This window comes from Rattus norvegicus, chromosome 20 (genome assembly GCF_036323735.1).
Source record: "Rattus norvegicus strain BN/NHsdMcwi chromosome 20, GRCr8, whole genome shotgun sequence".
NCBI classification, from domain to species: domain Eukaryota; kingdom Metazoa; phylum Chordata; class Mammalia; order Rodentia; family Muridae; genus Rattus; species Rattus norvegicus.
Genome location: NC_086038.1, coordinates 11,113,818 through 11,139,076, shown reverse-complemented (window position 1 = coordinate 11,139,076; position 25,259 = coordinate 11,113,818). Strand labels below are relative to the sequence as shown.

At 51.3% G+C, this 25,259-nt stretch overlaps 1 protein-coding gene across 1 annotated transcript in view; it reads right to left on the bottom strand.

Moving 5' to 3' along the window:
- Positions 1–24,863, bottom strand: part of Slx9 (SLX9 ribosome biogenesis factor) — a 32,899-nt gene extending 8,036 nt beyond the window's left edge. The window contains exons 1-4 of the mRNA NM_001008307.2: positions 24,692–24,863; positions 22,718–22,826; positions 7,506–7,574; positions 674–824 (exon numbers count right to left, since the gene is read on the bottom strand). Coding sequence (NP_001008308.1) covers positions 674–824; positions 7,506–7,574; positions 22,718–22,826; positions 24,692–24,829 — 467 coding nt within the window. The 5' untranslated portion in view covers positions 24,830–24,863. The remainder of the gene's footprint in view (positions 1–673; positions 825–7,505; positions 7,575–22,717; positions 22,827–24,691) is intronic.
- Positions 24,864–25,259: the final 396 nt, after the last annotated feature.

Below are 25,259 nucleotides of genomic sequence, written 5' to 3'. Positions count from 1 at the left end.
AAACAAAAACAAAACCCCAGGAAACAGTCATGACAGACAAACCCTAGGTGGAGCATTTTGAGAGCAGAGTCCTGAGGCCCCTCGCTCCACCTGCCCCACAGAGCAGCTCTGCACTGCGGAGCCCCAGGCCTCCACCCACCCCTCATCCTTTCAGTGACCATGGACAGGCGAGTTTACGGCTGTGTGGGCTCCAGCCCACTCCGAGGTTCCTGCAATGTGCCCACACATAGAGGCTCACCTCAGGGGAGGGAGGAACACAGGCAGGTGTCCGGTGAAGGTTCCCTGAGAAAGGGATGTCAGGGCTGTCTACAAGGAGCACAGGAAGGTCAGGTAGGTACACAGCAAAGGCCACTAGGCCTTGTGTGGATCACGTCACAGTATGGAAACTGAGGCCGGCCAGAGGGAGGAAGGCATGAGGAAGCACACACTGGTGGGCTAGCCAGGCTTCCACCAGGGGTAGGTCCGGGTGCTTCTGCCACAACACTACAGTCAAGGGCTCAAGGCAGGGGTGAGTGAGGCTCTCTGAGCCACGTGTGGCTTGAGCATTGACTCCCTCTCCTTTCGGAGATGGGAGACATCAGAGACCACTGTCAATCCCTCTCCTCCCCTCTGAATGCAGGGCTGTGGCGATCCAGGCCAGTTCTGTAAGAGATGGCCGGTGCCAGACACTCACCGTCGGGGTTGCTGCTGCTGGCGGCCGGCCTCCAGCTCCTGCAGCTCAGGTAGGGCATCTCTCAGGGGGTGCAGGTCACCTACCACCACCGTGGCCCTGCGCCTCCGTTCCTCCCTGAGCTTCTGATCTGCCAGCTTTATGGCTTCAATTTCTGAGGGGAGAGACAGGAGTATATGGTAATTAAACCCCATTCCCCGGCCCCCTCTGGGGCCACCAATGCCGAGGCACCCACTAAGCTGTGTGAACCCTGAGACCTGCTCACTCCCACAGAGCACAAGTGTTCTGTTACCCCCCGCTGTCATCTGCTCTGTGCCCCTAAAGAACTGGGGGGAGGGCCAGCTGAGTTATTTTCTTCTCCTTAATCACAGAGGCACACATTAATTACAGGGCTGACTATGAGCTTGGAGCTGCAGAACAGAGGCCTGCCTCCTCTCCGAGGGCTGCAGTGCAGGGCCTGGGCACACAGACATGGGGGGCTGGCATCAGGTTGATGCAGGCCCTAGGCGTCATAAGTAACTTACTGAGAAGCCACAGTGTCCTTTATCCTGGGCAATCTAGAACCATGCACCTCCCTGAGACTGCAAGAGGGGGGAGAGTGGCCCCATGGGGTGGAACTGTCAGCCACAGGGAACAGCAGGGAGCAGGGTGGGTGGCCGGGTCGAATGCACAGCTCTAATGTAAGAGAAAGTTCACTGCAGGGCACACAGCCTTGGGATCTGATGTTCTTCAAAAGATGGTTCAATTCCAAACTGCTGATGGAACAAGCCCTTCCCCTTGCTGTGGCGGTGGGTATGTGCAGTTCTGGGATGAAACCCGCTCGCTCTGGGTACACAGCCACATAGGACTTCTATTCAGATACTTTATACATGGGGTGACCCTAGCAGAGGGGGTGAGGCGACCGGCATCCTTTCCCTCAGTAAGACACAGCCAACTGCCACCCTCTACAACTGGGAGGATGCCTCCCAGGGCAGGTCAGAAAGGCCGCCCTGACCACCCCAGGCAGGGCCAACATGTCAGGGTCCATCACTTCACGCTGAGGCAGCGACAGTCCCCCAAGCCTCTGCCCAGTGCAGGCGAGAGACTGGATTTATAAGGTGACAAGTTGGGGGACTTTGTCAGTCTAGGTGGAACAGAGCAAACAGTTCACTTAACACCTCATCAAAACCAGCCGCCTTCCCAAAGGGGGCAGAGGGGACGGGAGGACTGCCCTGGCAGAAAGAAGGGCTAGGGGCCACTCCCTCACACATGCAGGCTGACAGACCCAGAGAAAGGACAGCTGAGGGAGACAGGGCGATCCAGGGCATGCTAGGATAGTTTGGAGTCTGGAAGTTGTTGTGACCCACCATGATGGTGGTAGTGCTGGCTAAAGGGGAAGAAACGTGGTCACTGTATGTGCCAGAAGAGAAGTGGTACAGCTCACTATCTACTCACGATAAAGTTACAGTGAAACCATAAACAGATCCAAGAAAAGAAATACCTCATTTCTAAGAGCTCAACAAGATAGCCCAACTTCTGCTGGCTGGCACTCCCGTCTGGCTGCTCACTGCTACCAGGGAGGCAAGGACAGTGGCAGAGGACAGCAGGGGAGTGGACGGGTCGAGAGAAATGACCGGCCTCAATCCCTAACCCACAATGCAACAGCACTTTTAACCAAGCTGGGAAAGTAATCTCAATCCTATTAAGCAAACAAACTAGACAGAAACAGAACTCTCAAATAGTAAAGGCAGGAGGATGAGAATGCAAGGTCACCCAGACAGTCCAGGATGCTGAAAGACCCTGTCTCAACACCATAAAAATCTCAACATGAGCATTATTTAAACAGATTGGGCAAGAGAGCAGGTCTACTAGCACTCAAGCAGTGAAGCCTGGAGCAGAGTATCGGACACAGCAAGAGGTGGCCGCACTTGCCACTGCCCCTCGCTCCCTGCATCCGAGGACGAACTACGTGAGTTAGACACTCTAAATAGGTAGAGAACCACAAAAAGCCAAAACACAGGAAAGCCACACGGCACCACTGGGATCCAGGAAAAGGAAACCACAGCTGTGAAATGCAACTTCTGAGCTGCGTCCATCAGTCGGGCACACAAGCGTCAGAACAGCACTTCACAGGAGCTGAGCTATGCGTGGTCCTGGAGGACACCCACACACACTCTCTCAAGGGCCCTCATGCTCAGAACACGCTGCTGCAGGGAGGGACAGCATTTCCCGGGGAATCTGACACTGGGGAGACAAAGTGGAACAAGATGGAGAGAGGGCAGGAAAAGGTCAAGCTTGGGACAGTTCCTCACAGTGACAGCAGGGAGACTGTGGCACTCGATCAACAGGCTCCACAGCTGTGGAAGAGACCGAGTACTGACAACCGCTGACGGGCCTAGAGAGTCCATTACGGCTTCCAGACCTGAGCCATGTCCTGGGTCAGATCACAAGACATAGGTTGTTACTAAAAAATAAGAAAATGGGGGTTGGGGATTTAGCTCAGTGGTAGAGCGCGTGCCTAGGAAGCGCAAGGTCCTGGGTTCGGTCCCCAGCTCCAAAAAAAAGAACCAAAAAAAAAAAAAAATAAGAAAATGATAATCACTTGTACTTTAAAAAAATGTTTAGGAGCAAATTTTCCAAAACACAACAGAGGAAGAGAGGGAGAGGGAAAGGGAGAAGGGGAGAGGAGGAGGGGAGGAGGAGAGGGAAAGAGAGAGGGAGATGGGGGTGGGGAAGCGAGAGGGGGAAGGAAGGGAGAGGGGGAGGGAGAGAGCACCTAAAACGCTGATGACCCTGATGACCGTGATTAAGAAACCCTGACCAATGACAAGAGGCCTGTCATGTTCCTTGACTTGACTCAGAGTGGGCAGCACAGCCTCCTGACTCAGTGCAGCCCCAATCACAATCCCTCTCAGCTTCTGTTGTCGTCTTTAAGGAGAACAACAGAGAGTGAAACTGGAGAGAGTGCAGAGAACCAAGGATGACGAAGTAGCAGTGGAGGCCTTGTGTGCCCGTCCCACCTGACACCAGAGTCATGGGCCACAGCACAAGCAGGGACAGAGGAAAGCCATGTGAACTTCAAAAGGACAATCCAATCTGCATCAGACTGGCAGGGCCACCCACCAACTCGCAGCAGACAGGCGCCAGCTCAGGATGGACCACAGCCTAAGGACAAGCCAGGCTGTGACAGGCTGTGACACTTTCAGAGGGAAACAGAAAAAAATCTTCATGACTGGGGATTAGGTGTGCTTTTTATGTCTGTCTGTCTGTCTGAGGCAGAGTCTATTCTATATATAGTCTTGGAACTCACTATGTAGGCCAGGCTACCTCAAACTCACAGAGACCAACCTAAGCCACACCATCTTAAACAAGACATACTGTAAACATATGGAAAAAAATTTATGGGTTCCATTTTTAATAATTAAACTCCTGCAGTTTAAAAAAAGTTATGAAAATGAATGGTCAAGACAGTCTGCAAGGAATACAGCACACAGAACTGGCTAGGGGTAGCGGGTCCCCAGCACAGAGTCCCCAAGCTCAGAAATAGAAACAGAGAGCACCTCAAGAAGAATGACCGTTACTGAAGAGGAGCTGCTCGTGCAGGGCGATGGGCATGGCGGTGGGCATGGCGGTGGGCTGCCCACGCAGGGCGGGGAGATGCTCATGTATGGAGGGGAGCTGCTCATGTATGGAGGGGAGCTGCTCATGTATGGAGGGGAGACGCTCATGTATGGAGGGGAGACGATCATGTATGGAGGGGAGACGATCATGTATGGAGGGGAGATGCTCATGTATGGAGGGGAGCTGCTCATGTATGGAGGGGAGCTGCTCATGTATGGAGGGGAGATGCTCATGTATGGAGGGGAGACGCTCATGTATGGAGGGGAGACGCTCATGTATGGAGGGGAGACGCTCATGTATGGAGGGGAGACGCTCATGTATGGAGGGGAGACGCTCATGTATGGAGGGGAGACGCTCATGTATGGAGGGGAGACGCTCATGTATGGAGGGGAGACGCTCATGTGTGGAGGGGAGATGCTCATGTGTGGAGGGGAGCTGCTCATGTGTGGAGGGGAGCTGCTCATGTATGGAGGGGAGATGCTCATGTATGGAGGGGAGATGCTCATGTATGGAGGGGAGATGCTCATGTATGGAGGGGAGATGCTCATGTATGGAGGGGAGATGCTCATGTGTGGAGGGGAGATGCTCATGTATGGAGGGGAGATGCTCATGTATGGAGGGGAGATGCTCATGTATGGAGGTGAGATGCTCATGTATGGAGGGGAGAAGCTCATGTATGGAGGTGAGATGCTCATGTATGGAGGGGAGATGCTCATGTATGGAGGGGAGATGCTCATGTATGGAGGGGAGATGCTCATGTATGGAGGGGAGATGCTTATACCTGGCGGTGCAGACCAGACCAGGGGAGAGCTGCTCTATCTGCTCCAGATCTCGGCTGGAGACCGAGGCCCAACTTAACCTCAGAAACGGCAGCCCAGGTCACCAGATACATGACAGAAGACATGCCACCACCAGTACGCACGGCCGTGGAGCCACAACTCTCATGATGCTGGAGGGGACACAAGAAGCACGGCTTCAGAAGAATGTCTGGCAGTGCTTGCAACACTAAACATACACCTGCCCTATGACCCAGCATTCCATTCCTAAGTATTTATGTAAGAGGAATAAAAAACAAGTCCACAGAGACACCAGGGCAAATGCCGCACAGCCTTACTGACTACAGACAAGACGGAAGGGCAGACATTCACCGACAATGGGAGGCAGGGCAGCAATGATGTGGGCAGCGTGGTGCCTCCCGGCCATGGCACTGGCTGCTGCTGCTGCTGCATGCAGTGTAGCCTGGCAGGAAGGTACTCCCAGGAGACAGTACCAACGGACGCCAGACACAGCACCTCACACTGGGCGGCAGGTGGTACCGCACAGAGCGGCCAGAGGTCACTGCTGATGCCAGGTAAATGTCCTCTTAATAAGAGAACAGAGGGGATCGCAGACAAGCTCGGTGCCAGCCAACCTATTTGCTGCAGGTAGATGAATGCCCGCATCTTGCTTCGATGCGCACCGAGAAAGTGCTGGTGGGTGGAGAGGAATGCACCAAGGAATGGCCGTGAGAGAGAAGTAAACTGTTAGGAAGACACAGCTAACATTGTTCTCAGAGGCCAACATGGACACAGTCTAGCTACTTAACCAAATCTAAAAGAAAGCCAGGCCAGGGGTCAGAGGAGGCTAACAACACAGAGCTGGCAGGACTAGAAAGTAGCATCCAGGGTTTGTGGGCCAAACTGACGAAGCTTCTTTATGAATCTCATCCGGAATGGCGGAACACAGGTAAAAAGGATGACACACGCAGCGGATAACAGTGCTTCCCGAGGACCAGGGTTCAGTTCTCAGCGCCCACACCGTGGCTCATTATAGACATAACTCCAGTTCCAGGAGATCTGATGCCTTCCTTTGACCTCCGCAGGCATGTGGGCCAAACACACAAAAAGGCTACGAATGCAAAAGCAGGGCTGGGGATGTAGCTCAGTGGTAGGGCCCTTGTCTACCCTAGTCCCTAGTCCCTAGGTTCAATCCCCGGTACCAGAGGAGGGTGGGGGTGGGGGACAGTGGCAGGACACATGGCAACACATGGCCTTTTACCAATAAAGTCTGAAAACTGATGAAATTAGACTATTTTAGAAGAAACCATGAGGCATAAAAATCAACTCACAACAAAAACTTCCACACCAAAAGAGCACACCTCAGACATGGCCAGGGCCCATGCTGAAGCCTCGGCACCTGCTGCCCCACAGAGAGAACAACTCCTTTTGCTAGGAATTGTGAGAAAGTTACCAGAGCAGCCAATGTCTTAAAAAAAAAAATCCAAAAAGTAATAGTAATTGTTGAGGAAACTGACTAATTTCTATAAATACTGCTTCCCAAATACCCCTTTATTAAAGTTTTCAAGAATAAATTTTTGAGAAAAGTTACCTTATTTTCAAGAAAAAAAAAAATAAGGTAAACCGTATGTAAGAACACGAAGATGAAACTGTCCTGAATTAACTCCCAGAGTTGGCGGAAACACACTAAGAAGAAAGATAACGGCTAAGAGAAAAAGTATAAAGCAGTCATTTTCAAGTAAACACAAGAAAACACTTAGGAAACGTTGCACATGATCAGCTTTGTGGAACATGACTGCCTACTGCAGACAGAGCGAGGGGAGAGCTGCGCCATCTGCTCCAGACGCTTGGCTGGAAACCGAGGCCCAACTTAACCTCAGACGTGTCAGGAGCTGCCTTCCTCCTGCGATCCCACGGCTGCAAGACAGGGGCCCAAAGATCAGGAGCTCAAGGTCAGGCTTGGCTACCCACAGTTAGGCTGGGCTGCACCATGTGGACTCTATCAGAAAACGACAGGAAGCGAGCTCACACAGACCTGAGGGAGCAGCAGACGGTGACCTGTGCACGGGGGCTCTGACCCACAGTGTACCCGTTCTCTCTGCAGTTAAAGCTCTCATCAGGCCCAGACAGGCCTCTTTCACCCCAGGGGATGGAGAACAACAACTTCCTCTGCACGGGAGGAAGAGAGGAGGCTGCAGAGGCTCGCACACGGGTCTGCGCCCTCTCTAGGGACAGATCGCCTCGTGCTGCCCTGTTGCCGACTCTCTATGTGGCCGAGAGAAGCCAGCCACTGATGCTGCTTCTAACGCTTCCTAGTGAGCCCTCCTGGATCCCATCAGGGTCTCAGAGGACAAGGACACGACCAGCCTCCATGGGGTCCACGTTCATCCATACGACACAGGCATGTGAATGAGAACGGGGCAGGTGTGGCTAACTCACAAGATGAGGAAAGAACTTACTCTGTAGCCATCGCTCACGGCGAAGCTTCAGCTTTTCCTTCTTAGGCACAATGGCCTTTGGCTCTGCACCTGAGGAGAGAGCACAGGGAAATGAGGTCAGTGTCTGCTCATCCCTGCTAGGCTCAGTGACAAGGCAGACTGAGCGAGCACCCAGGTGATCGACAGCCTCGGGCTCCATGCAGCAGTGGGTCCCTGTGGGCTTTAACACTGTAAGGTTCTGCGGGCCCCCCCTGGCCCCAGTGTATTTGGGGAATGTGAGGATGCACGGTGCCAACACCAGGTCCTGGACATGAAATGCCTTCTTCCCCTTGCCAGCATTAGCACACAAGCATGAACACAACGTGCCTGCGACTCCTCCTGTCCTCAAGGCACCTCCCATCCCTGGAACACGGCCTACAGCCTCTCACCTCCGCCTCTCCAGCCTCCCTTTTGGTGGTAGCCTCCCTGCCTGGTTTTGTCCTCTCTTCCTTATGCTCCTGGCCTCAAATAACCCGCTGTGGTGTACTGATGGGCACATCCCTACTGTAACGGCTGAACCGTGTTCCAGATCCACGGCTGCAGTGCTGACGCTTGGTTCTTTAGAATAGGATGGCGGGCAGCCAGGCCTGGAAGCTCGTGCCTTTTATAACCCTAGCACTCAGAAGGCCCAGGGAGGGGAACTGCCTGAAGTTTGAGGCCAGCTTGGGCTACAATACTGGATATAATCTGACCAGCTGCTTTGAGTTCCTGTGGCCTTCATGACCCTGAGGTAATGGGACTATAACCTGGAATTCTGAGCCAAATGAACCCTTTCCCCTTCATGCTGTTTTGGACAGGCGATTTCATCACAGACACGGGGACAAAACTGGGGCTGGAGAGGTGACCCAGTGGTTAAGAGCCCTTGTTCTCCCACAGAACCCGGGTTCAGTTCCCAGCTACTGCATGGCAGTTCACAACCATCCGTAACTCCAGTTTTAGGGGATCTAATACCTTCCTCTGACTCCCACAAGCACTGTGCATACGTGGTGCACTTCCATACTTGCAGGCTAAATACCAATAGAAACAAAATGAATTGAACAAACCAAAATTTTGAAGGCACACACAGGTCCGCACACGAAGGTGGTCTAAATACAGCAAGGTCACTTTACAGATGAAATGAGACCATCAAGGTAACGTTTTCTTAGATCAGTACCATGAGACAGGTGCACTCAAAGGGAAGATCATGCAGAGAGAGAGAGGACACCATCTGCCCACCAAAGAGGACCAGGAGACCTAGGCCCTCCATCACAACTGTGACAAAATTCTCCAAACCATGGCGACAATAATGTACCAAGCCCTCTGAATCTGTAGTATTGCCATCCAAGTCAAGTTCACCTCCTTAGACACTGGTCTGTAGTGTTATCATCCGAGTCAAGTCCACCTCCTTAGACACTGGGTCTGTAGTGTTGCCACCCGAGTCAAGTCCACCTCCTTAGACACTGGGTCTGTAGTATTGCCACCCAAGTCAAGTCCACCTCCTTAGACACTGGGTCTGTAGTATTGCCACCCAAGTCAAGTCTACCTCCTTAGACACTGGGTCTGTAGTGTTGTCACCCGAGTCAAGTCCACCTCCTTAGACACTGAGTCAGTATTGTCACCCAGGTCAAGTCCACCTCCTTAGACACTGGGTCTGTAGTATTGTCACCCGAGTCAAGTCCACCTTCTTAGACTCGATGAGGAACCAGGCAGGGAAAGGCCTTGTATAGACTGCCAGTCTCTGCTGGTCACCACTGCAGGCAGAGGGTCTCTCCGAGGCTGAGTGTTTACTTGCCTGGGGACATTTAAGAACACAAGTGGAGGGCTGGAGAGATGGCTCGGCAGTTAAGAGCACTGACTGCTGGGGCTGGGGATTTAGCTCAGTGGTAGAGCGCTTACCTAGGAAGCACAAGGCCCTGGGTTCAGTCCCCAGCTCCGAAAAAAAGAACAAAAAAAAAAAAAAAAAAAAAAGCACTGACTGCTCTTCCAGAGGTCATGAGTTCAATTCCCAGCAACCACATGATGGCTCACAACCATCTGTAATGAGATCTGGTGCCCTCTTCTGGCCTGCAGTCACATATGCAGGCAGAATGCTGTACATAAAATAAATAAATTAAAAAAAAAAAAAAAAAAAAAAAGACCCGCGGATCCCGGCCCGCAGCAGCTCTCTGCTCCCAAACCCCGTGGGAGAGAGACCTCACCGCCTGATCAGGTGGGCACTCCTGAGGCTGCAGAGCGGAGGAGACCACCAACACTGCCCACCCCTGCCCACATCCCTGGCCCAAGAGGCAACTGTATAAGGCCTCTGGGTTCCCGTAGGGGAGGGCCCAGGAGCGGCAGGATCCCTGCGCCTGAGACACCGCCAGAACCTGAAGGAAACAGACCGGATAAACAGTTCTCTGCACCCAAATCCCGTGGGAGGGAGAGCTAAACCTTCAGAGAGGCGGACACGCCTGGGAAACCAGAAGAGACTGCACTCTGTGCACATCCAGACGCCAGAGGAAAACACCAAACGCCATCTGGAACCCTGGTGCACGGAGGCTCCCGGAAAGAGCGGCGCAGATCTTCCCGGTTGCTGCCGCCGCGGAGAGGACTTAGGCAGTACCCCACGAGCAAACTTGAGCCTTGGAACCACAGGTAGGACCAACTTTTCCCCTGCAAGAAACCTGCCTGGTGAACTCAAGACACAGGCCCACAGGAACAGCTGAAGACCTGTAGAGAGGAAAAACTACACGCCCGAAAGCAGAACACTCTGTCCCCATAACTGGCTGAAAGAAAACAGGAAAACAGGTCTACAGCACTCCTGACACACAGGCTTATAGGACAGTCTAGCCACGGTCAGAAATAGCAGAACAAAGTAACACTAGAGATAATCTGATGGCGAGAGGCAAGCGCAGGAACCCAAGCAACAGAAACCAAGACTACATGGCATCATCGGAGCCCAATTCTCCCACCAAAGCAAACACTGAATATCCAAACACACCAGAAAAGCAAGATCTAGTTTCAAAATCATATTTGATCATGATGCTGGAGGACTTCAAGAAAGACATAAAGAACTCCCTTAGAGAACAAGTAGAAGCCTACAGAGAGGAATCGCAAAAATCCCTGAAAGAATTCCAGGAAAACACAATCAAACAGTTGAAGGAATTAAAAATGGAAATAGAAGCAATCAAGAAAGAACACATGGAAATAACCCTGGACATAGAAAATCAAAAGAAAAGACAAGGAGCTGTAGATACAAGCTTCACCAACAGAATACAAGAGATGGAAGAGAGAATCTCGGGAGCAGAAGATTCCATAGAAATCATTGACTCAACTGTCAAAGATAATGTAAAGCGGAAAAAGCTACTGGTCCAAAACATACAGGAAATCCAGGACTCAATGAGAAGATCAAACCTAAGGATAATAGGTATAGAAGAGAGTGAAGACTCCCAGCTCAAAGGACCAGTAAATATCTTCAACAAAATCATAGAAGAAAACTTCCCTAACCTAAAAAAAGAGATACCCATAGGCATACAAGAAGCCTACAGAACTCCAAATAGATTGGACCAGAAAAGAAACACCTCCCGTCACATAATTGTCAAAACACCAAACGCACAAAATAAAGAAAGAATATTAAAAGCAGTAAGGGAAAAAGGTCAAGTAACATATAAAGGCAGACCTATCAGAATCACACCAGACTTTTCGCCAGAAACTATGAAGGCCAGAAGATCCTGGACAGATGTCATACAGACCCTAAGAGAACACAAATGCCAGCCCAGGTTACTGTATCCTGCAAAACTCTCAATTAACATAGATGGAGAAACCAAGATATTCCATGACAAAACCAAATTTACACAATATCTTTCTACAAATCCAGCACTACAAAGGATAATAAAGGGTAAAGCCCAACATAAGGAGGCAAGCTATACCCTAGAAGAAGCAAGAAACTAATCGTCTTGGCAACAAAACAAGGAGAATGAAAGCACACAAACATAACCTCACATCCAAATATGAATATAACAGGAAGCAATAATCACTATTCCTTAATATCTCTCAATATCAATGGCCTCAACTCCCCAATAAAAAGACATAGATTAACAAACTGGATACGCAATGAGGACCCTGCATTCTGCTGCCTACAGGAAACACACCTCAGAGACAAAGACAGACACTACCTCAGAGTGAAAGGCTGGAAAACAACTTTCCAAGCAAATGGTCAGAAGAAGCAAGCTGGAGTAGCCATTCTAATATCAAATAAAATCAATTTTCAATTAAAAGTCATCAAAAAAGATAAGGAAGGACACTTCATATTCATCAAAGGAAAAATCCACCAAGATGAACTCTCAATCCTCATCTTCGGTTGGTTTATATACAAGTGTGCAATTTCTAGGCTTGAACGTAAAATGATGCTATCTGGTGCTGGATAGAGGAGCCTTATTTTTTATTATGGCAGCTTGCTATTTTTGTAATATGGTGATTTGGTTGAACACATTAAAGTACAGTAGTAACTGATCTCCCCCTCTTCCTGGATGAGTGAGGAGATGATTAAATGTTGATGTCAGCATCCATGAGCATATTCAGATGAGCTTCTGCTTCTGTTGAAAAGGATGCTGTGTTTGATTGTGGTCCGAAGCTTTGAAGCACTACTTGGCATCTCCTTCCTTGGAGGTCTCACTGTTTAAACATAACAGATTTGATAGCTTGTTGGTAAGGTGAGGTCCAGCTTGTCTCCACTAGGTCATCTTCATGTGAATCCGGTGGTTATACGGTTTTGTTCTAGGGATATTTCATTTTTTTTAATAACGGTTTTAGCTGACATTCATGGAGAGAATGAATCCTTAGAAGTGTGCCACTAGTGAAAGGAAATCCTGTCTAGAGTATGTTTCTTTACAAAGCTGTGTCACACCATCCTTTGGGCCCTCTGCTGGAAAAGTAGAATCAAGTCTCAAATAATGCCTTTTAAATTGTATCCTCTAGTATTATAGATGTAGGACAGTACTGTATCATACCTCTGTGGATGTAAAATAGCTTGTACCTGCTTTATGATACGTAGTAGTGACCGTGCTTTATCAGAGCTGTTTTTAATGATGTTGCTCAGAATGTTTTCTTTCCAGATGATGATTGAGAAGCTAATTTAAAAAAAAATGGTGCCAGGTACCACAAGAGTAACAGAACTGTGCTGTTTTCTCGGGTTTTGTTTTTTTACTTTTTTTTTTTAATGGAGTGTGCTGGATGTCTCTACAGTTTTGGTCAGATGACTGCAGAACCTGGAAAAGCTGTTGCTGCTGTTGATGCATAACACACTGCTATTATTGGTCTTTTTATATAAATATAAATATATATATACAGATATATAATTTGAATTTTTTGAAACTTTACCTGTGCTGTCAACTTTCGAAAAAAGTATCCCCGTTTACTGTGTTGAGTTGGCACTGTACAGAAATTAACAGCCATATTGGTCTAGAAATGTTGAACTTAAGTTTTTTCCATTTGTACAGGGGTAACACACTGTATTAAATATGTAAGGTCTTATATACGTGGGTTTGATTACAAAAACTAATAAAGTATTCTCTAAATAAAAAAAAAAAAAAAAAAAAAAAGAGAACACAAGTGGAGATATATCTGCACCAGGAGCCAGATGACATGGTCCCTCTTCTCAAAGGAAAAAACCCAAGGCTACCACTGCATGCTCTGTGGGAACATCAGTTGGACCTGTCCAATTTAACCAGAAGTTGACTGACTATGGGGCATAGACAACCGGGGCTGTGTGAGCAGAAAGCACTGACGACACAGATGGGCTGGCTCTGAGGGGGCCGGGACAATGCTAGCTAGGCTTCTTTTCTCTAAGGATGGCCTCAGCCCAGTCCTAGGACAGCTGGAGTCAGCTAGGGACACTGCCCAGCCAGAGCAGCAGCCCTGCCCTAAGCATGGAACTGAGGAACTACGAGGCAGGAAGAGGAGCCCCTCACTGGTTACTGGGCATTGGGCGGCTGGGTGGGGATCAGGTCACTGGAATCTCTGCTGCTAGTCTGTCCCACAGCGACACAAAGATGGTCCATGCCCTTGGCCTTAACTGCCTTTCCCAGGGCTGACATGGTTTTAGCCACAGAGAGAACATGGTTTTAGCTTCCAAGAACATCTGTAGAAAACAGTCTCCTGCCATTTCAAACATTTAGATGTTCCTGGACTGTGCAATGGAGAACCTGTGTGTTTAAGGATAAACAAGGCAGAAGCAAGTCCTGTGAGGAGAAGCTGGAGATCCTGGTAAGCTAGCCCAGCCTTTGTTCAGGGAGCGGGCACAAAGCCTCGGCAGCTGGTGACGCAGTTAGGGTCACGGTGCTGGGGTCTGGTGCCCATGCTTCTAGCCTGGGGCTGCACAGCTTGGGCCTGGCTGGGGTAAGAGGGCCCAGGGCTCAGTAGCTACTCCTCCAGCTGGTCCAACAGACGGAGCATCCAATGCACTCCACTGCACTCCAGTGCATACCTAGGCAGATGTCACATGACTAGAAGCAATGTCAAACCACAAGTGAGGTGACAACGGGCCTAAGTGTGGGATGTCAGGCTGGGGTGGGACTTGGGGATTTTCTGAGGTGCATGGAAACTTGTAAGAAAAATGGGCCTGGCACAGCCAAGACAGTTTGGGGGCAGCATGGGGGGGGGAGGCCACACAGAAGTACCCAATGGTAGGACATCCCAGGGGACAGGAAGTAATTCTCTCCAGATGATTCTCTCAACTTTTGGTAACTCTGCAATTACTCCAAAGTAAAAATAACACCAAGGTCAGTGGAGACCAGCTCTAGCAATAACATACCCAGCACCACACAGAAGGATTTCGGAACGAGCTAACTGAGAACGCTAGCTAGAATGTGACCTTTTTAGCCCTCCGTCGCTCCAGAGACAGAACCGAACAGGCTGTTCTTGCAGATGCAAAGGGTTTGGAATGCTGAGGTCATGCAGAAGCTGAGCCCTGACACAGCCCTCGGATCCCGCTTGCCTGGCACTGCATTCACCCTCACTTCACTGGACTCTGCACAGGCTGACTGACGGTTACTCCCTGTGGGCAGAAAGACAGGCCCAGAAGCAGGCAGTAACCAGACAGGCATGGAGAACCTCCATGATGGTGACAGGGATGCTGGAGACCAGAGCAGGCCTGTGCTGGCTGGAGTAGGTACACAGAATGAGCTGTGGCTGCTGCCCAAACAAAGGGAGCTTCCCAGGAGCCACTGTGACAGAACAGCAGCCCAGCCCTAGCTGGGGGACAATGGAGCTCTGAAGTGCTGCTGCTTCCAGCTTCTCCCTGACTACCAGTTGTCGCAGCATTGGCCGAGGCCCTCGTCCTATGAAGGAAGGAGACAGGGCCCAGCAAGCATGTCTGAGGCCTGACAGTAGCAACTGCTGTACTGGGGCAGGACCTCTCAGCCCCAGCTTCTTTTTTTTTTTTTTTTTTTTTTTTTTTTTGGTTCTTTTTTTCGGAGCTGGGGACCGAACCCAGGGCCTTGTGCTTCCTAGGTAAGTGCTCTACCACTGAGCTAAATCCCCAGCCCCGCCCCAGCTTCTTTACCAGAGAACTGGAACCTGGAACGGGTGCTGAGCCTGAGGGAGCAAAACGTTTAAAAGAAAACGTGCAACAAAGCAAGACCTAAGCCAACTGCCACAGAGCAAGCAAGGCTACTGGACAGACAGGAAGGGCGAGAACAGCAGTGACCTTAGCCCTGCACTGGGATTTCCCAGCACCAGAGAGAGATGGAGATGTCACCACCAGGCCTCTGGGGAAGCTCAGTAGCCACAGCAACGAGGGACAGGGGCAAGCATTCTGTGTTGGTCAGCTTTTCAGTACTATGACAACATAGCTCGGATAAGCAGTGCTGGAGAGGCCGGGGCAAGACTGCTGTGAGTTCAAGGTCAGTGTGCACCAGGGTGAGACTCTGTTTCAGGAAAAAAGCAAGTGGGCTGGAGAGGTCAGGCAGCCTCAGTGCTGGCAGTTCAAGCTGCAGTGTTTGAACCCTGGACCAGCAGACGGCAGCAGTCAACTCTCTCACGTTGCCGTGTGACCTCCAGATACATGAGGCAGCTCGTGTGCTTGCACCTGTGCACGTGTACATATGTGTGCTGTACATAGACTGGCAATAAGACACGAAGTTAAGCGTAAACGGGAGAAAGGGTGAGGACTGTCTAATGAGGATAAGGAGGTGGGAGGAACGACCTAACCCCCTAAACACAGGCCACGCCTTCCCCTTCCACTCAAGGCCTGGAGCCCGGACTGCAGAAAGGAGAGTGAGTTGAACTCAAATATCCACCCCTCTCTGCTTCCTGGCTGTGGGCAGAGGCAGTGGCTCAGGAAGGCACCTGGGTACCAGTGAGTGGGCCAGGAGAACCCTACAAAGTCCCTGGGGTTGCCAAGGCCCTAAAACGATGGCATCTCCCTGTGGAGTCTGGGAAATACACAGGACAGGGGTATCCGACGGGAGGCAGCCAGGTCAAAGGTCAAGGTCATAGGAAAGGATCTGCTAACTGAACGGTGACATCTGCACATAGCACATACAAGCAAGCCTTTCTACTTCTTGTACAATCCCCTCACAGCCCCCATTTTATCTCAAAACCTACAGCTGCCCTCTAGCCCAGCTGCTGATGGATGACGTAGCGAGGAGCCGAGAGCCTCAGTGGGACACTGCCAGTCAAGCTCCTCGAACAGCAGAAATATGCTGAGGACCCAAAATAGCCCAGCCACTTGGTCCACAGTACATGCTCAGGTGACACCCACTCCTGCCTGTCCTCCTCAGGCCAACGAGTGTCCCAAACACCCCAAGCAGGGAACAGATGCCCCTAGACAGCTAAACAGCCTTCAATATCCTGGTGGTAGGCATGAGGTCACCTCCCTTGGAGGTCCCCAGCAGCTGGGGACAACCTGTAAGGACAGAAGAGCTCCTGAGTCTTCTGGTCGCAAACAAGAGCGTATGAGGAGAAATGACGTCTCTTTGAAGCTACCTGTCACCAGGTGAAATGGCCTGGGACAAAGCAGTGAGGACTCTCTGAGTACCCAAGGCTAAAGGACCAGGTGGGTCCTGAGAGCAAATGGGCGTGTGGCTCTGAATAGACCAGGGAACACGCATAAGGCCCCACGTGAACATGGTGGACAGTTAACATAACATCACATACAGGAGTCACACTGAACCAGGCTCAGCAGGTCACCAAGGCAGGGTCCTAATGATGCTTATCCCTTACTTTTCATACAACTCTTAAGTAGAGGCTGGACCCTAATGGTCAAGCCTCTGCTACAGGGTTGGCTCCATACTTACAGAGCCAAGGCCAGGCCTCTAGTGGGGCAGGGAGGAGCCATATCCAATTATAGCATGCCAGGACCCCAGGAGCCCTATCCACTAGATCCTGTTTCCTGGGGTCTACGGATACAGGTTCCATAGCAGTCCCAGCCTGACCGCCAGCACAGAAGGGCAATCCCTACTGGGTGGAAGTGGGCACTCAACACGGCCCACCACAGAGCACAGTGGGCACGCAAGTGGTGAGCCCACACACACGCTCTACTACAGGTTCTGTGGCTTCGTGCTTAAACTGTTTAAACAGCCTTAAAACAGGCACCTTTAGCCTGATCAAAGTGTGGCCTGTCATGCTATTTGGAACGTGCTCCTGTGGCTATCACAGATGTGGCCTTGCTTCATTACCAACCTCTATGCTCGAGCTCTGGTGAGAGTCTGACAGGCCCCGACAGGCATCTTAAACTAAAGCTGCAGGAAGAAGTGGGACAGAACCTGGCCCTGGCTGGCTCCCTGCTGCACAGACAAACACTTCCCTTTCACACTCCACAACTAGGTAACCAGGGTCCCAAGGAACGTCACTGGAAGGGACACACACACAGAAACAGTTACTGGCCTGTAACTGTTAACTGTGAGTCGGTGTCTCAACAAGATTTGAACACCAATATGTCAGCCTAGCACTTTCGAAGAGTGCCTCCTCCTCCTGCACTGTCACAGCCCAGCAGCCAGCACACACACACTGCAGCCAAGGTCAACTCTTGCTGTGACTTGCTCCTAGAGCGTGTTCCCGTAACTCCCTGGTATGTGCGCAGGCTAAGCCTGTGGTTGAGTGGAAACAGTGACGAGCATGTCCTATGGGCTGTCATGGCCCTGACTTCACAGCAGCCTTTTAAACAAATTCCTAAAGAGACTCATCCTCCTAGGGTTCTACACACAGGAGGAAGTGGCTTCCCCCAGGTCCTCTGTCTGTCCCAGGACCTAAGAAGGAAATGAGGCTCTGCTGCCCTCTGCTGGCCAGAGTATGAGCCCACATGGAGGGCTGCTGCTCAGAAGAGGGGGAGCCTGCATTGCACTCATTTGGCTAAGCAGAGGGAAGGTCAGGAACCTATCGTGATGCCTGAGGGGACTGTGTAAGTGCATTCTGGGTCTCCTGGGACCACATCGCCCAGCCTAGGGCTCCTAATGACCTCTTTCCCCAACAATTCCCAGTGGCCTTTGCACCATGACCAAGAGCGATCTCCAAGAGCGCCTGGCAGGCAGGGCTGTCTGCATGCTCTCACAGCCTTCATTCTGGGAGCGCCTACCCCACCCTGGCTCTTCTCGCAGGGCTTGCCTCATCCTGCTCACACCAGAGTCGAGATGATAATCTGGAAATGGAGTGGTTTGTTTGCTGCAGTCTTCTAGTGAGCGGGCACAGAGAAACGACAGCACACTGTCGAGTTTTAGCTTCGTGCCCAAGGTCAGTGAAGGCAGACAGCATGCTGTGACCATCTGCTAGGCGGCAGCATGCTGGGCTCATTGCACCAGCTCAAGCGGACTACACACCAGGTAATACACCATGTGCAGGGTGGGGTGGGAGAAAGACGGCTCCTGGTGGCGGCCACAGCTCCTTCAACCCTTGCCAAAGGGCAGGGGAATCACAAAGCACTCCATATGGGAGTTCAGGGTCCTACAGGGAGACCCTCTATCCCATAGGACATTAGCCAGGGGTAGGGGATCTCTAGACCACTGTGGCCTGTTTCTCAGGGCAAGAGCTGAAATCACCTAAGTCAGAAGCCCCAGGGCACAGCTGCAGAGCCCAGCACCTCCCAGGTGGAGATCCTGCCCGCCACAGGAAGACGAACTCAGGGGGGCGGGAAGGGGGCTGGCTCCCAGGGCACCGACAGAAAGATGAGAGATGCCACGGGCCAAGCACTTACAGGGACACAGGCCATACCACGTCCCGGGGCTACAAGCCTGTACACGGTATGGCAGGCCGTGCGTGCACATGGTAGGGCAGGCGTGACGTGCACATGGCCATTCCACCTTTAGACACCTCAGTCCCTGGGCCAGAAGTGTGGAGTTATTTCTGACTCAACCCTGGCAAGTATGAGACAAGGGGCAGGGGGCGTTGCAGTGTGCATACGGTAAAGCACCCACAGCACTGCTCTGAAACCAGGGGGACGCCGAGCAGACAAGGGGGCACGTGAAGTCCTTAGTAAATGTGCATTGTTCATTTGGCATGGGTATATCAAGGACCCCAAGGCCTCAGACCCACAGACCAAGTCTTCCTCTGGTCCAAGTACAGTGTTTACCACTGATAAGTGAGTAGAGACCACCAACTTCACCTTCGGCCTCGCAATGACTGACTGCAATGGATGCTGCAGCCCCACAGGGAGCCCTCGGGCGAGCTATTTGGTGTTTGACACAAGCTACACTCACCGGAGGAGGGAGCCTCAAATGAGAAAATGCCTTCCTAAGACAAGGCTGTAGGCAACCCCAAATGGTACTTTCTTTATTAGTGGTCGATGCAGGAGGGCACAGCCCATTGTGGGCAGTGCCATCCCCAGGCAAGTGGTCCTGGGTTCTATAAGAAAAGCAGACTGAGCTGAGCGAGCCATGGGGAGGGACAAACCAGTAAGCAGTGCCCTTCCGTGGCCTCTGCATCAGCTCCTGCTTCCGGGTTTTTGCCCTGTTTGAGTTCCTACCTGGCTTCCCTGGATGAACTGCAATATGTAAGCCAAATAAACCCTTTCCTCCCCACGTTATTTCGGCCATGGTGTTTTGTCACATCAGTGGAAACCCTAAGACACCCCTGAGTTCCCGGACTGCCTATGTGTCCTCCAATCAGAGCAAGCACAGCCTGCCAGAGCTACCCGGCCCCAGCTTTCCTGTACGTGTGTCTGTCCTTTCTTCATTCCTGCACTGCCCCAGTCGGGTTTGCAGCACCAACTCATGCATGATGCAGCGGGAGACTGAGTCACGGATTCAACTCCCCCTGTGACTGCCCTGACACAAGTCGGGTGTCCCTCCGCCTGCTGGCTCGTAGATTAAGCTGTCCAGGGACAGCAGTGGCCAGTCCCAAGGACACAAAGGGTACCAGGCAATCAGGTCGGAGTATGGTGAAGGATTGGGGTTTTCCAGCCACGGGTCCTTCACTACACATGGGGCTGTCCCCAAAGGGTCTTGCAGGCCCTGTTATGTCCAACAAGCTGCTGATCTTTGGGGTGAAGAGCCAGGTCCACCCTCCTTCCTCAGGACGTGCTGTGAGGGGTAACGGTCACCTAGGTGTAGCCCAACGTTAACTGAGGACAGACATGTGGGACTCAAGGTCAGAATAACAACTGGAGACACAGCCAGCCAGAAGGCCCCCCAAGGAGGTAAGGGGTGATTAGGGGACAGGTGATGCATACACCAGGGAGAGTTGCTGAAGTCTCTCAGAGACCACCCCTAAGGGACCGAAGATGGCTGCAGACTGGACGAGTCCTACATTCAGGAGCACCTTCTCCTGGGACACCCTGTGCCTAAACACATGAACTGAGGCATCACGGGCATGGAGAACCAGGGCTACTCTCTGGCCAGAGCTGCACATGGTCCAAGCTGAGGGCCCTCCCACATCCCCCAAACCCATCTCTGCCTCACGCTAAGACACAGTCCCTGTGACCCTCTCAAGGAGGCAGGCCAGGGGAATGCATGCAACGAAGGAGGCCAAAGGCCACTCCACAAAGGTTGTAAGAAATCGGAGGTGATTTGTCCCTTATTTAAGGTTTTATACACTTACATGGGTATAAAGGTCTTTAAAACATCATTTTCTGAAGGATTCGATCAGGTGCCGTCTCCAAGCTCTCCCTGACTGACTGTTACATTAACCCTTTTGAAGAAGCTTTGCTATCAAGTGGGGGCGGGTCAGAGGGTGACGGGTGGCTCCAGGACCATCCGAACAACAGGGCTTAACGGAGATGCTAACAGGAAAAGGACAAGACAGACTTGAAGGAGGCACTGCCATGGTAAGGCCAAACCTATGACCATCTCGCTGACCCAAAGAAAGATATGCTAACTCCTCTGGGGCTGTCTAGCCTGGCCATCTTGCTGAGCTCACCTCAGGGATAAGGAGCAAGGAACCAGCGTTTGCTGACTGCCTGGACCTCTCTGGATACGGTAACCTCAATCTCTATGAAGTGGATCTGCCACCATTTTATATGTACCAGGACTGATCGTTAAGAATGCCGGTGGTGGGCTGGAGAGATTGCTCAGTGGTTAGAGCACTGACTGCTCTTCCAGAGGTTGTAAGTTCAATTCCCAGCACCACATGGTGGCTCACAACCATCTGTAATTGGATCTGATGCCCTCTTCTGGTGTCTGAAGACAGCGACAGTGTACTCACATACATAAAATAAATCTTTTTTTTTTTTTTTTAAATGCCAATGGTAGAGCTGGGTGTGGTGGCATAGCCTTTAATCCCAGCATTGGCAGTGGTAGAGCGCTTGCCTGGCAAGCGCAAGGCCCTGGGTTCGGTCCTCAGCTCTGGGAAAAAAAAAAAAAAAAAAAGACAAAATAATCCCAGCACTGGGAGGCAGAAGCAGGTGGATCTCTTCAAGTCCAGTCTGATCTACATAATGAGTCCCAGGACAGCCAGGACTACATAACTGGCTGGTTTTGTGTGTCAACTTGACACAAGCTGGAGTTATCACAAAGAAAGGAGCCTCCCTTGAGGAAATGCCTCCATGAGACCCAGCTGTAAGGCATTTTCTCAATTAGTGGTCAAGAGGGGAGGGCCCAGCCCATTGTGGGTGGCGCCGTCCCTGGGCTGGTAGTCTTGGGTTCTATAAAAAAAGCAAGCTGAGCAAGCCAGGGGGAGCAAGCCAGTAAGTAGCATCCCTCCATGGCCTCTGTGTCAGCTCCTGCCTCCAGGGTCCTCAACTTGCTTCTTGGTCATGATGTTTGATGCAGGAATAGAAACCCTGAGTACTGCTCAGCAGTTAAGAGCACTGACTGCTCTTCCAGAGGTTGTGAGTTCAATTCCCAGCAACCACATGGTGGTTCACAACCATCTGTAATGGGATCCGATGCCCTTTTCTGGTGTGTGTGAAGACAGCGACAGTGTACTCATAAAAATAAAAAAATAAAAGTAAAAAAATTTTTAAAAAAGAAAGAAACCCTGGCTAAGACAGTCTCAAGAAAGAAAGAAAAAAACAAAGAAAGGAAGAGAAGGAAGGAAGGAAAGTAGGAAGGAGCCATTGGTAGCCAGGTATGATAGTGCATGCCTTTAACACCAGCATTTGGGAGGCAGAGGCAGGCTAGCCTGGTCTACAGAGCAAGTTCCAAGACAGGCAGGTCTACCCAGAGAAACCCTGTCTTGGAAATAAAAGAGTGGGTTTGGTCACAATACTTGTCAGCAGCAATTAGGACTGGCGGTCACAAGGCCTACCTGCTCTCTGTCTCCTTGACAACACAGGCAGAGCATCAATTCTGTAGGTAAGCTTTTTTTTTTTTTTTTTTTTCTTTTCTCTTTTTCGGAGCTGAGGACCGAACCCAGGGCCTTGTGCTTGCTAGGCAAGCGCTCTACCACTGAGCTAAATCCCCAACCCCCTCTGTAGGTAAGTTTATCTAGTGTAAGCGTGCTCAGGGATGCACGCTGAAGAATTTATGAATGGAATGCTGAACGGTCTGGTACCTGCTTCAAAAGGACTCGGTGTGTGAGGACCAAGGGCAGGTACAGCACGTGGAACTCAACACTATTCTTTCTACTTTGGTACATTTTACTTCTGTTTCTGTAAAAGTAAAAGTTTGGTTCTTTCTCCATAGCCCTGTCTGTCCTGGAACTGGGTATGTAGTCCGGACTGGCCTTGAATGTAGAGATTGGCCTGCCTCAGCCTCCTAAGTGCTGGGATTTAAGTTATGCAACACTATGACTAGTGGGTTTTTTAAAAAGCACAGGTTAGCCCAGGTTAGCCCAGAGGCGACAGTGAGGCTGCCCTCTCGACTCACCTCTCTTTAGGGACACCACACTCTTCTGGTCCAGCTCCAGCCTCTGCACCAAAGCACTAGGGTCTATCTGGGTCCTGGCGAAGATGTCATTGTGAACAAATGCCCAGTCCTGCAGCCCCGACAAGAGAAGAGAGAGGACACAACATCAAGTTGACCTTTGGTTTCAGAGTCACACAGCGAGGCAATGCCAAGGCAAGAATCCTCTACTTCTCAGCCAGGGAGGCCCTGGGAGAGTAGCTCTGTCCCTGTCCCCAGATCAGGCCTGTTCCTTCCTGCCTCCCTCTGACTTGGGACAGTCAGAGCAGCTTGGTCTCCCAGAAGTGGAGTAGACAGAGCCCCACTAGCTCAGGGACTGGGCACGGCATATGCAGACCCAGGAGCAACTGAGAGGAAAGCCACCGCTGCTGCTTGCATCTGTACGCATGAGTCCTCCCAGGAGTGAGCAGAGGGAATCGTCTAACTGTCAGTCCTTGGGATCTTTGAGGAACAAAAGCAGGGATACCAACCACGCAGCCTTCCAGTGAGGCAAAGACACGGCTGGCCCGAGGGGCTTAAGAACAATCTCTGTCAACGAAAGGCTTAACCCTGGGCCAAGTCACCAAAGCAAAAGGAAAATGGGGGGAAATTACCAAATTAAAAGGAAAATAAGACATCCGTGGCTGCACAGCAGTGGGAGGATGAGATGAAATAAAATAAAAATAAGTAAAATCCCAAAACCCAAAGCATCAAGTGAGCACCAGGGACAGAGACTCACGTCTTTACTCCAGTGCTTGGGAGGCAGAGGCAAGCTGATCTCTGTGAGTTCGAGGCCAGCCTGGTCTACAGAGTGAGTTCCAGAACAGTCAGGGCTACATGAGAGACTCTGTCTCAAAAACACACGAGAGAGACAGAGACGGAGAGAGACACCCCGGCCTGCAGGACCCCTGCTCTGTAGAGATCATGGCCATGCAAGGTGCCCTGCCCTGTGGGCAGACAAACAGACAGATGACATGGAGAGAGACTATGAATGAATCTCAACTAGGGTCTGGAGAAATGTATGGCTCATGCTTAAAAGCACTTGCTGTTCTTGCAAACGACCTATGTTTGGTTCCCAGCACACATACACATGGTGGTACACAGCCATCCACACCCTCTCTGGCCTCTAACAGTACCATGCACAAATTCAGTATAAACATACATGTACTCAAAACACATGCATAAATGGTTTTTTTAAAGCCTCATCCGTGAAAAGATACGGTCAGCTTTACAGGTTTAGGATCTGTGGTACGCAGTAAATGCTTGAAAAACGCACTGTAGCATTACTGATGGGAAGCCGTCGGCTCGATGGTCCAATAATATCCCTTCTGCTGCTCCTATGCAAACCAGAAAACACTGGCAGGCAGCTAAAGGAGGAGCACCAGGCAAACAATGTGGCCTGTGTGTGGAATGTATCGTGCAACCCAGACAATATCGTGCTGAGTGAAAGAACCCAACACAAGAAACTAGTCTCCCTCCACTCACACATACTGTCCCGAGAAGAAGGCAAAAGCAGATTTCTGATTGCCTGGGTGTATGGGGCCCTGGATGGTGAAGGACTGTTAATGAGAACAACGCTTCTTTTCAGGTTATCTAACCTCAGGCATGTCCTTTCCTTTACTCAAAGCCCGGTTGAGGATTTTAAAGAGCCTTTGCTAGCGTCCTGAGACATTTCCAGAGCGTAGCGGGATGCTCTCCCCAGCGATGGAGCGCTTCTGGAGCCTCACGCCACAATCAAGAAGGCATGGCCGCTAAAGGTGGGCCGGGTCAGGACCTAGGTAGAGTGGCAGGAACACACACACAAAGCAGGCGACACCCTGGCCTGCAGGACCCCTGCTTTGCCGAAACCCACAGCCACGCAGGGCTCCTGCTTTGCGGAGACCCCAGCCATGCAGGTGCTCTATGGAGAGCCCGCTCAGCTGAGACCTGGCCCTACCCGACCCGCGCCCCACATCTCACCTTCGACCCCGCTCCGCCCGCCGAGGCTTGTGGTAGGGCCGGCTCCAAGGCGCGGGGTACAGCGCTGGGTGTAGCCTCCCTGTCGGGCCTCACGGCTGCCCGGTGCACACGAGCCCGCAGCGCCCTCACTTTCCCCATCTTTGCAAGAGGTTTCTGCCTGCTAGCAACGCCGACACACTAGAGGAAGTGCCTCCCGGAAGTGCTCACTGAGGACCGGAAATAGAGCCGCGGCGGCGTAGAGCGGCTTTCGGCGATCCCCGGAAGTGTCTCCCGTAGCGCGTGCGCGGTTGCGGTGCTTACGCCGAGCGCTACCGCTAGCGTGTTAGATATGCGCTACTGTGGCCGCTGGAGAACCTTTGCTCTTGCATAGAGCCAGGGAAATAAACGATAGAAGCGTAGGGTGCATATTACGCCATGTTTATATGGGGCGAGTCTGGGGTAGAGTAGAGAGACAGGTTCAGGCCGGTTTTACTCCTGCGGGTCTCTGTGTGCAGCATCGCGTTTCGTCCTCCAAACAGATCCTGGAGTTGGACTTTGCAATTCCACTTAAATGGGAACCAAGCGAACT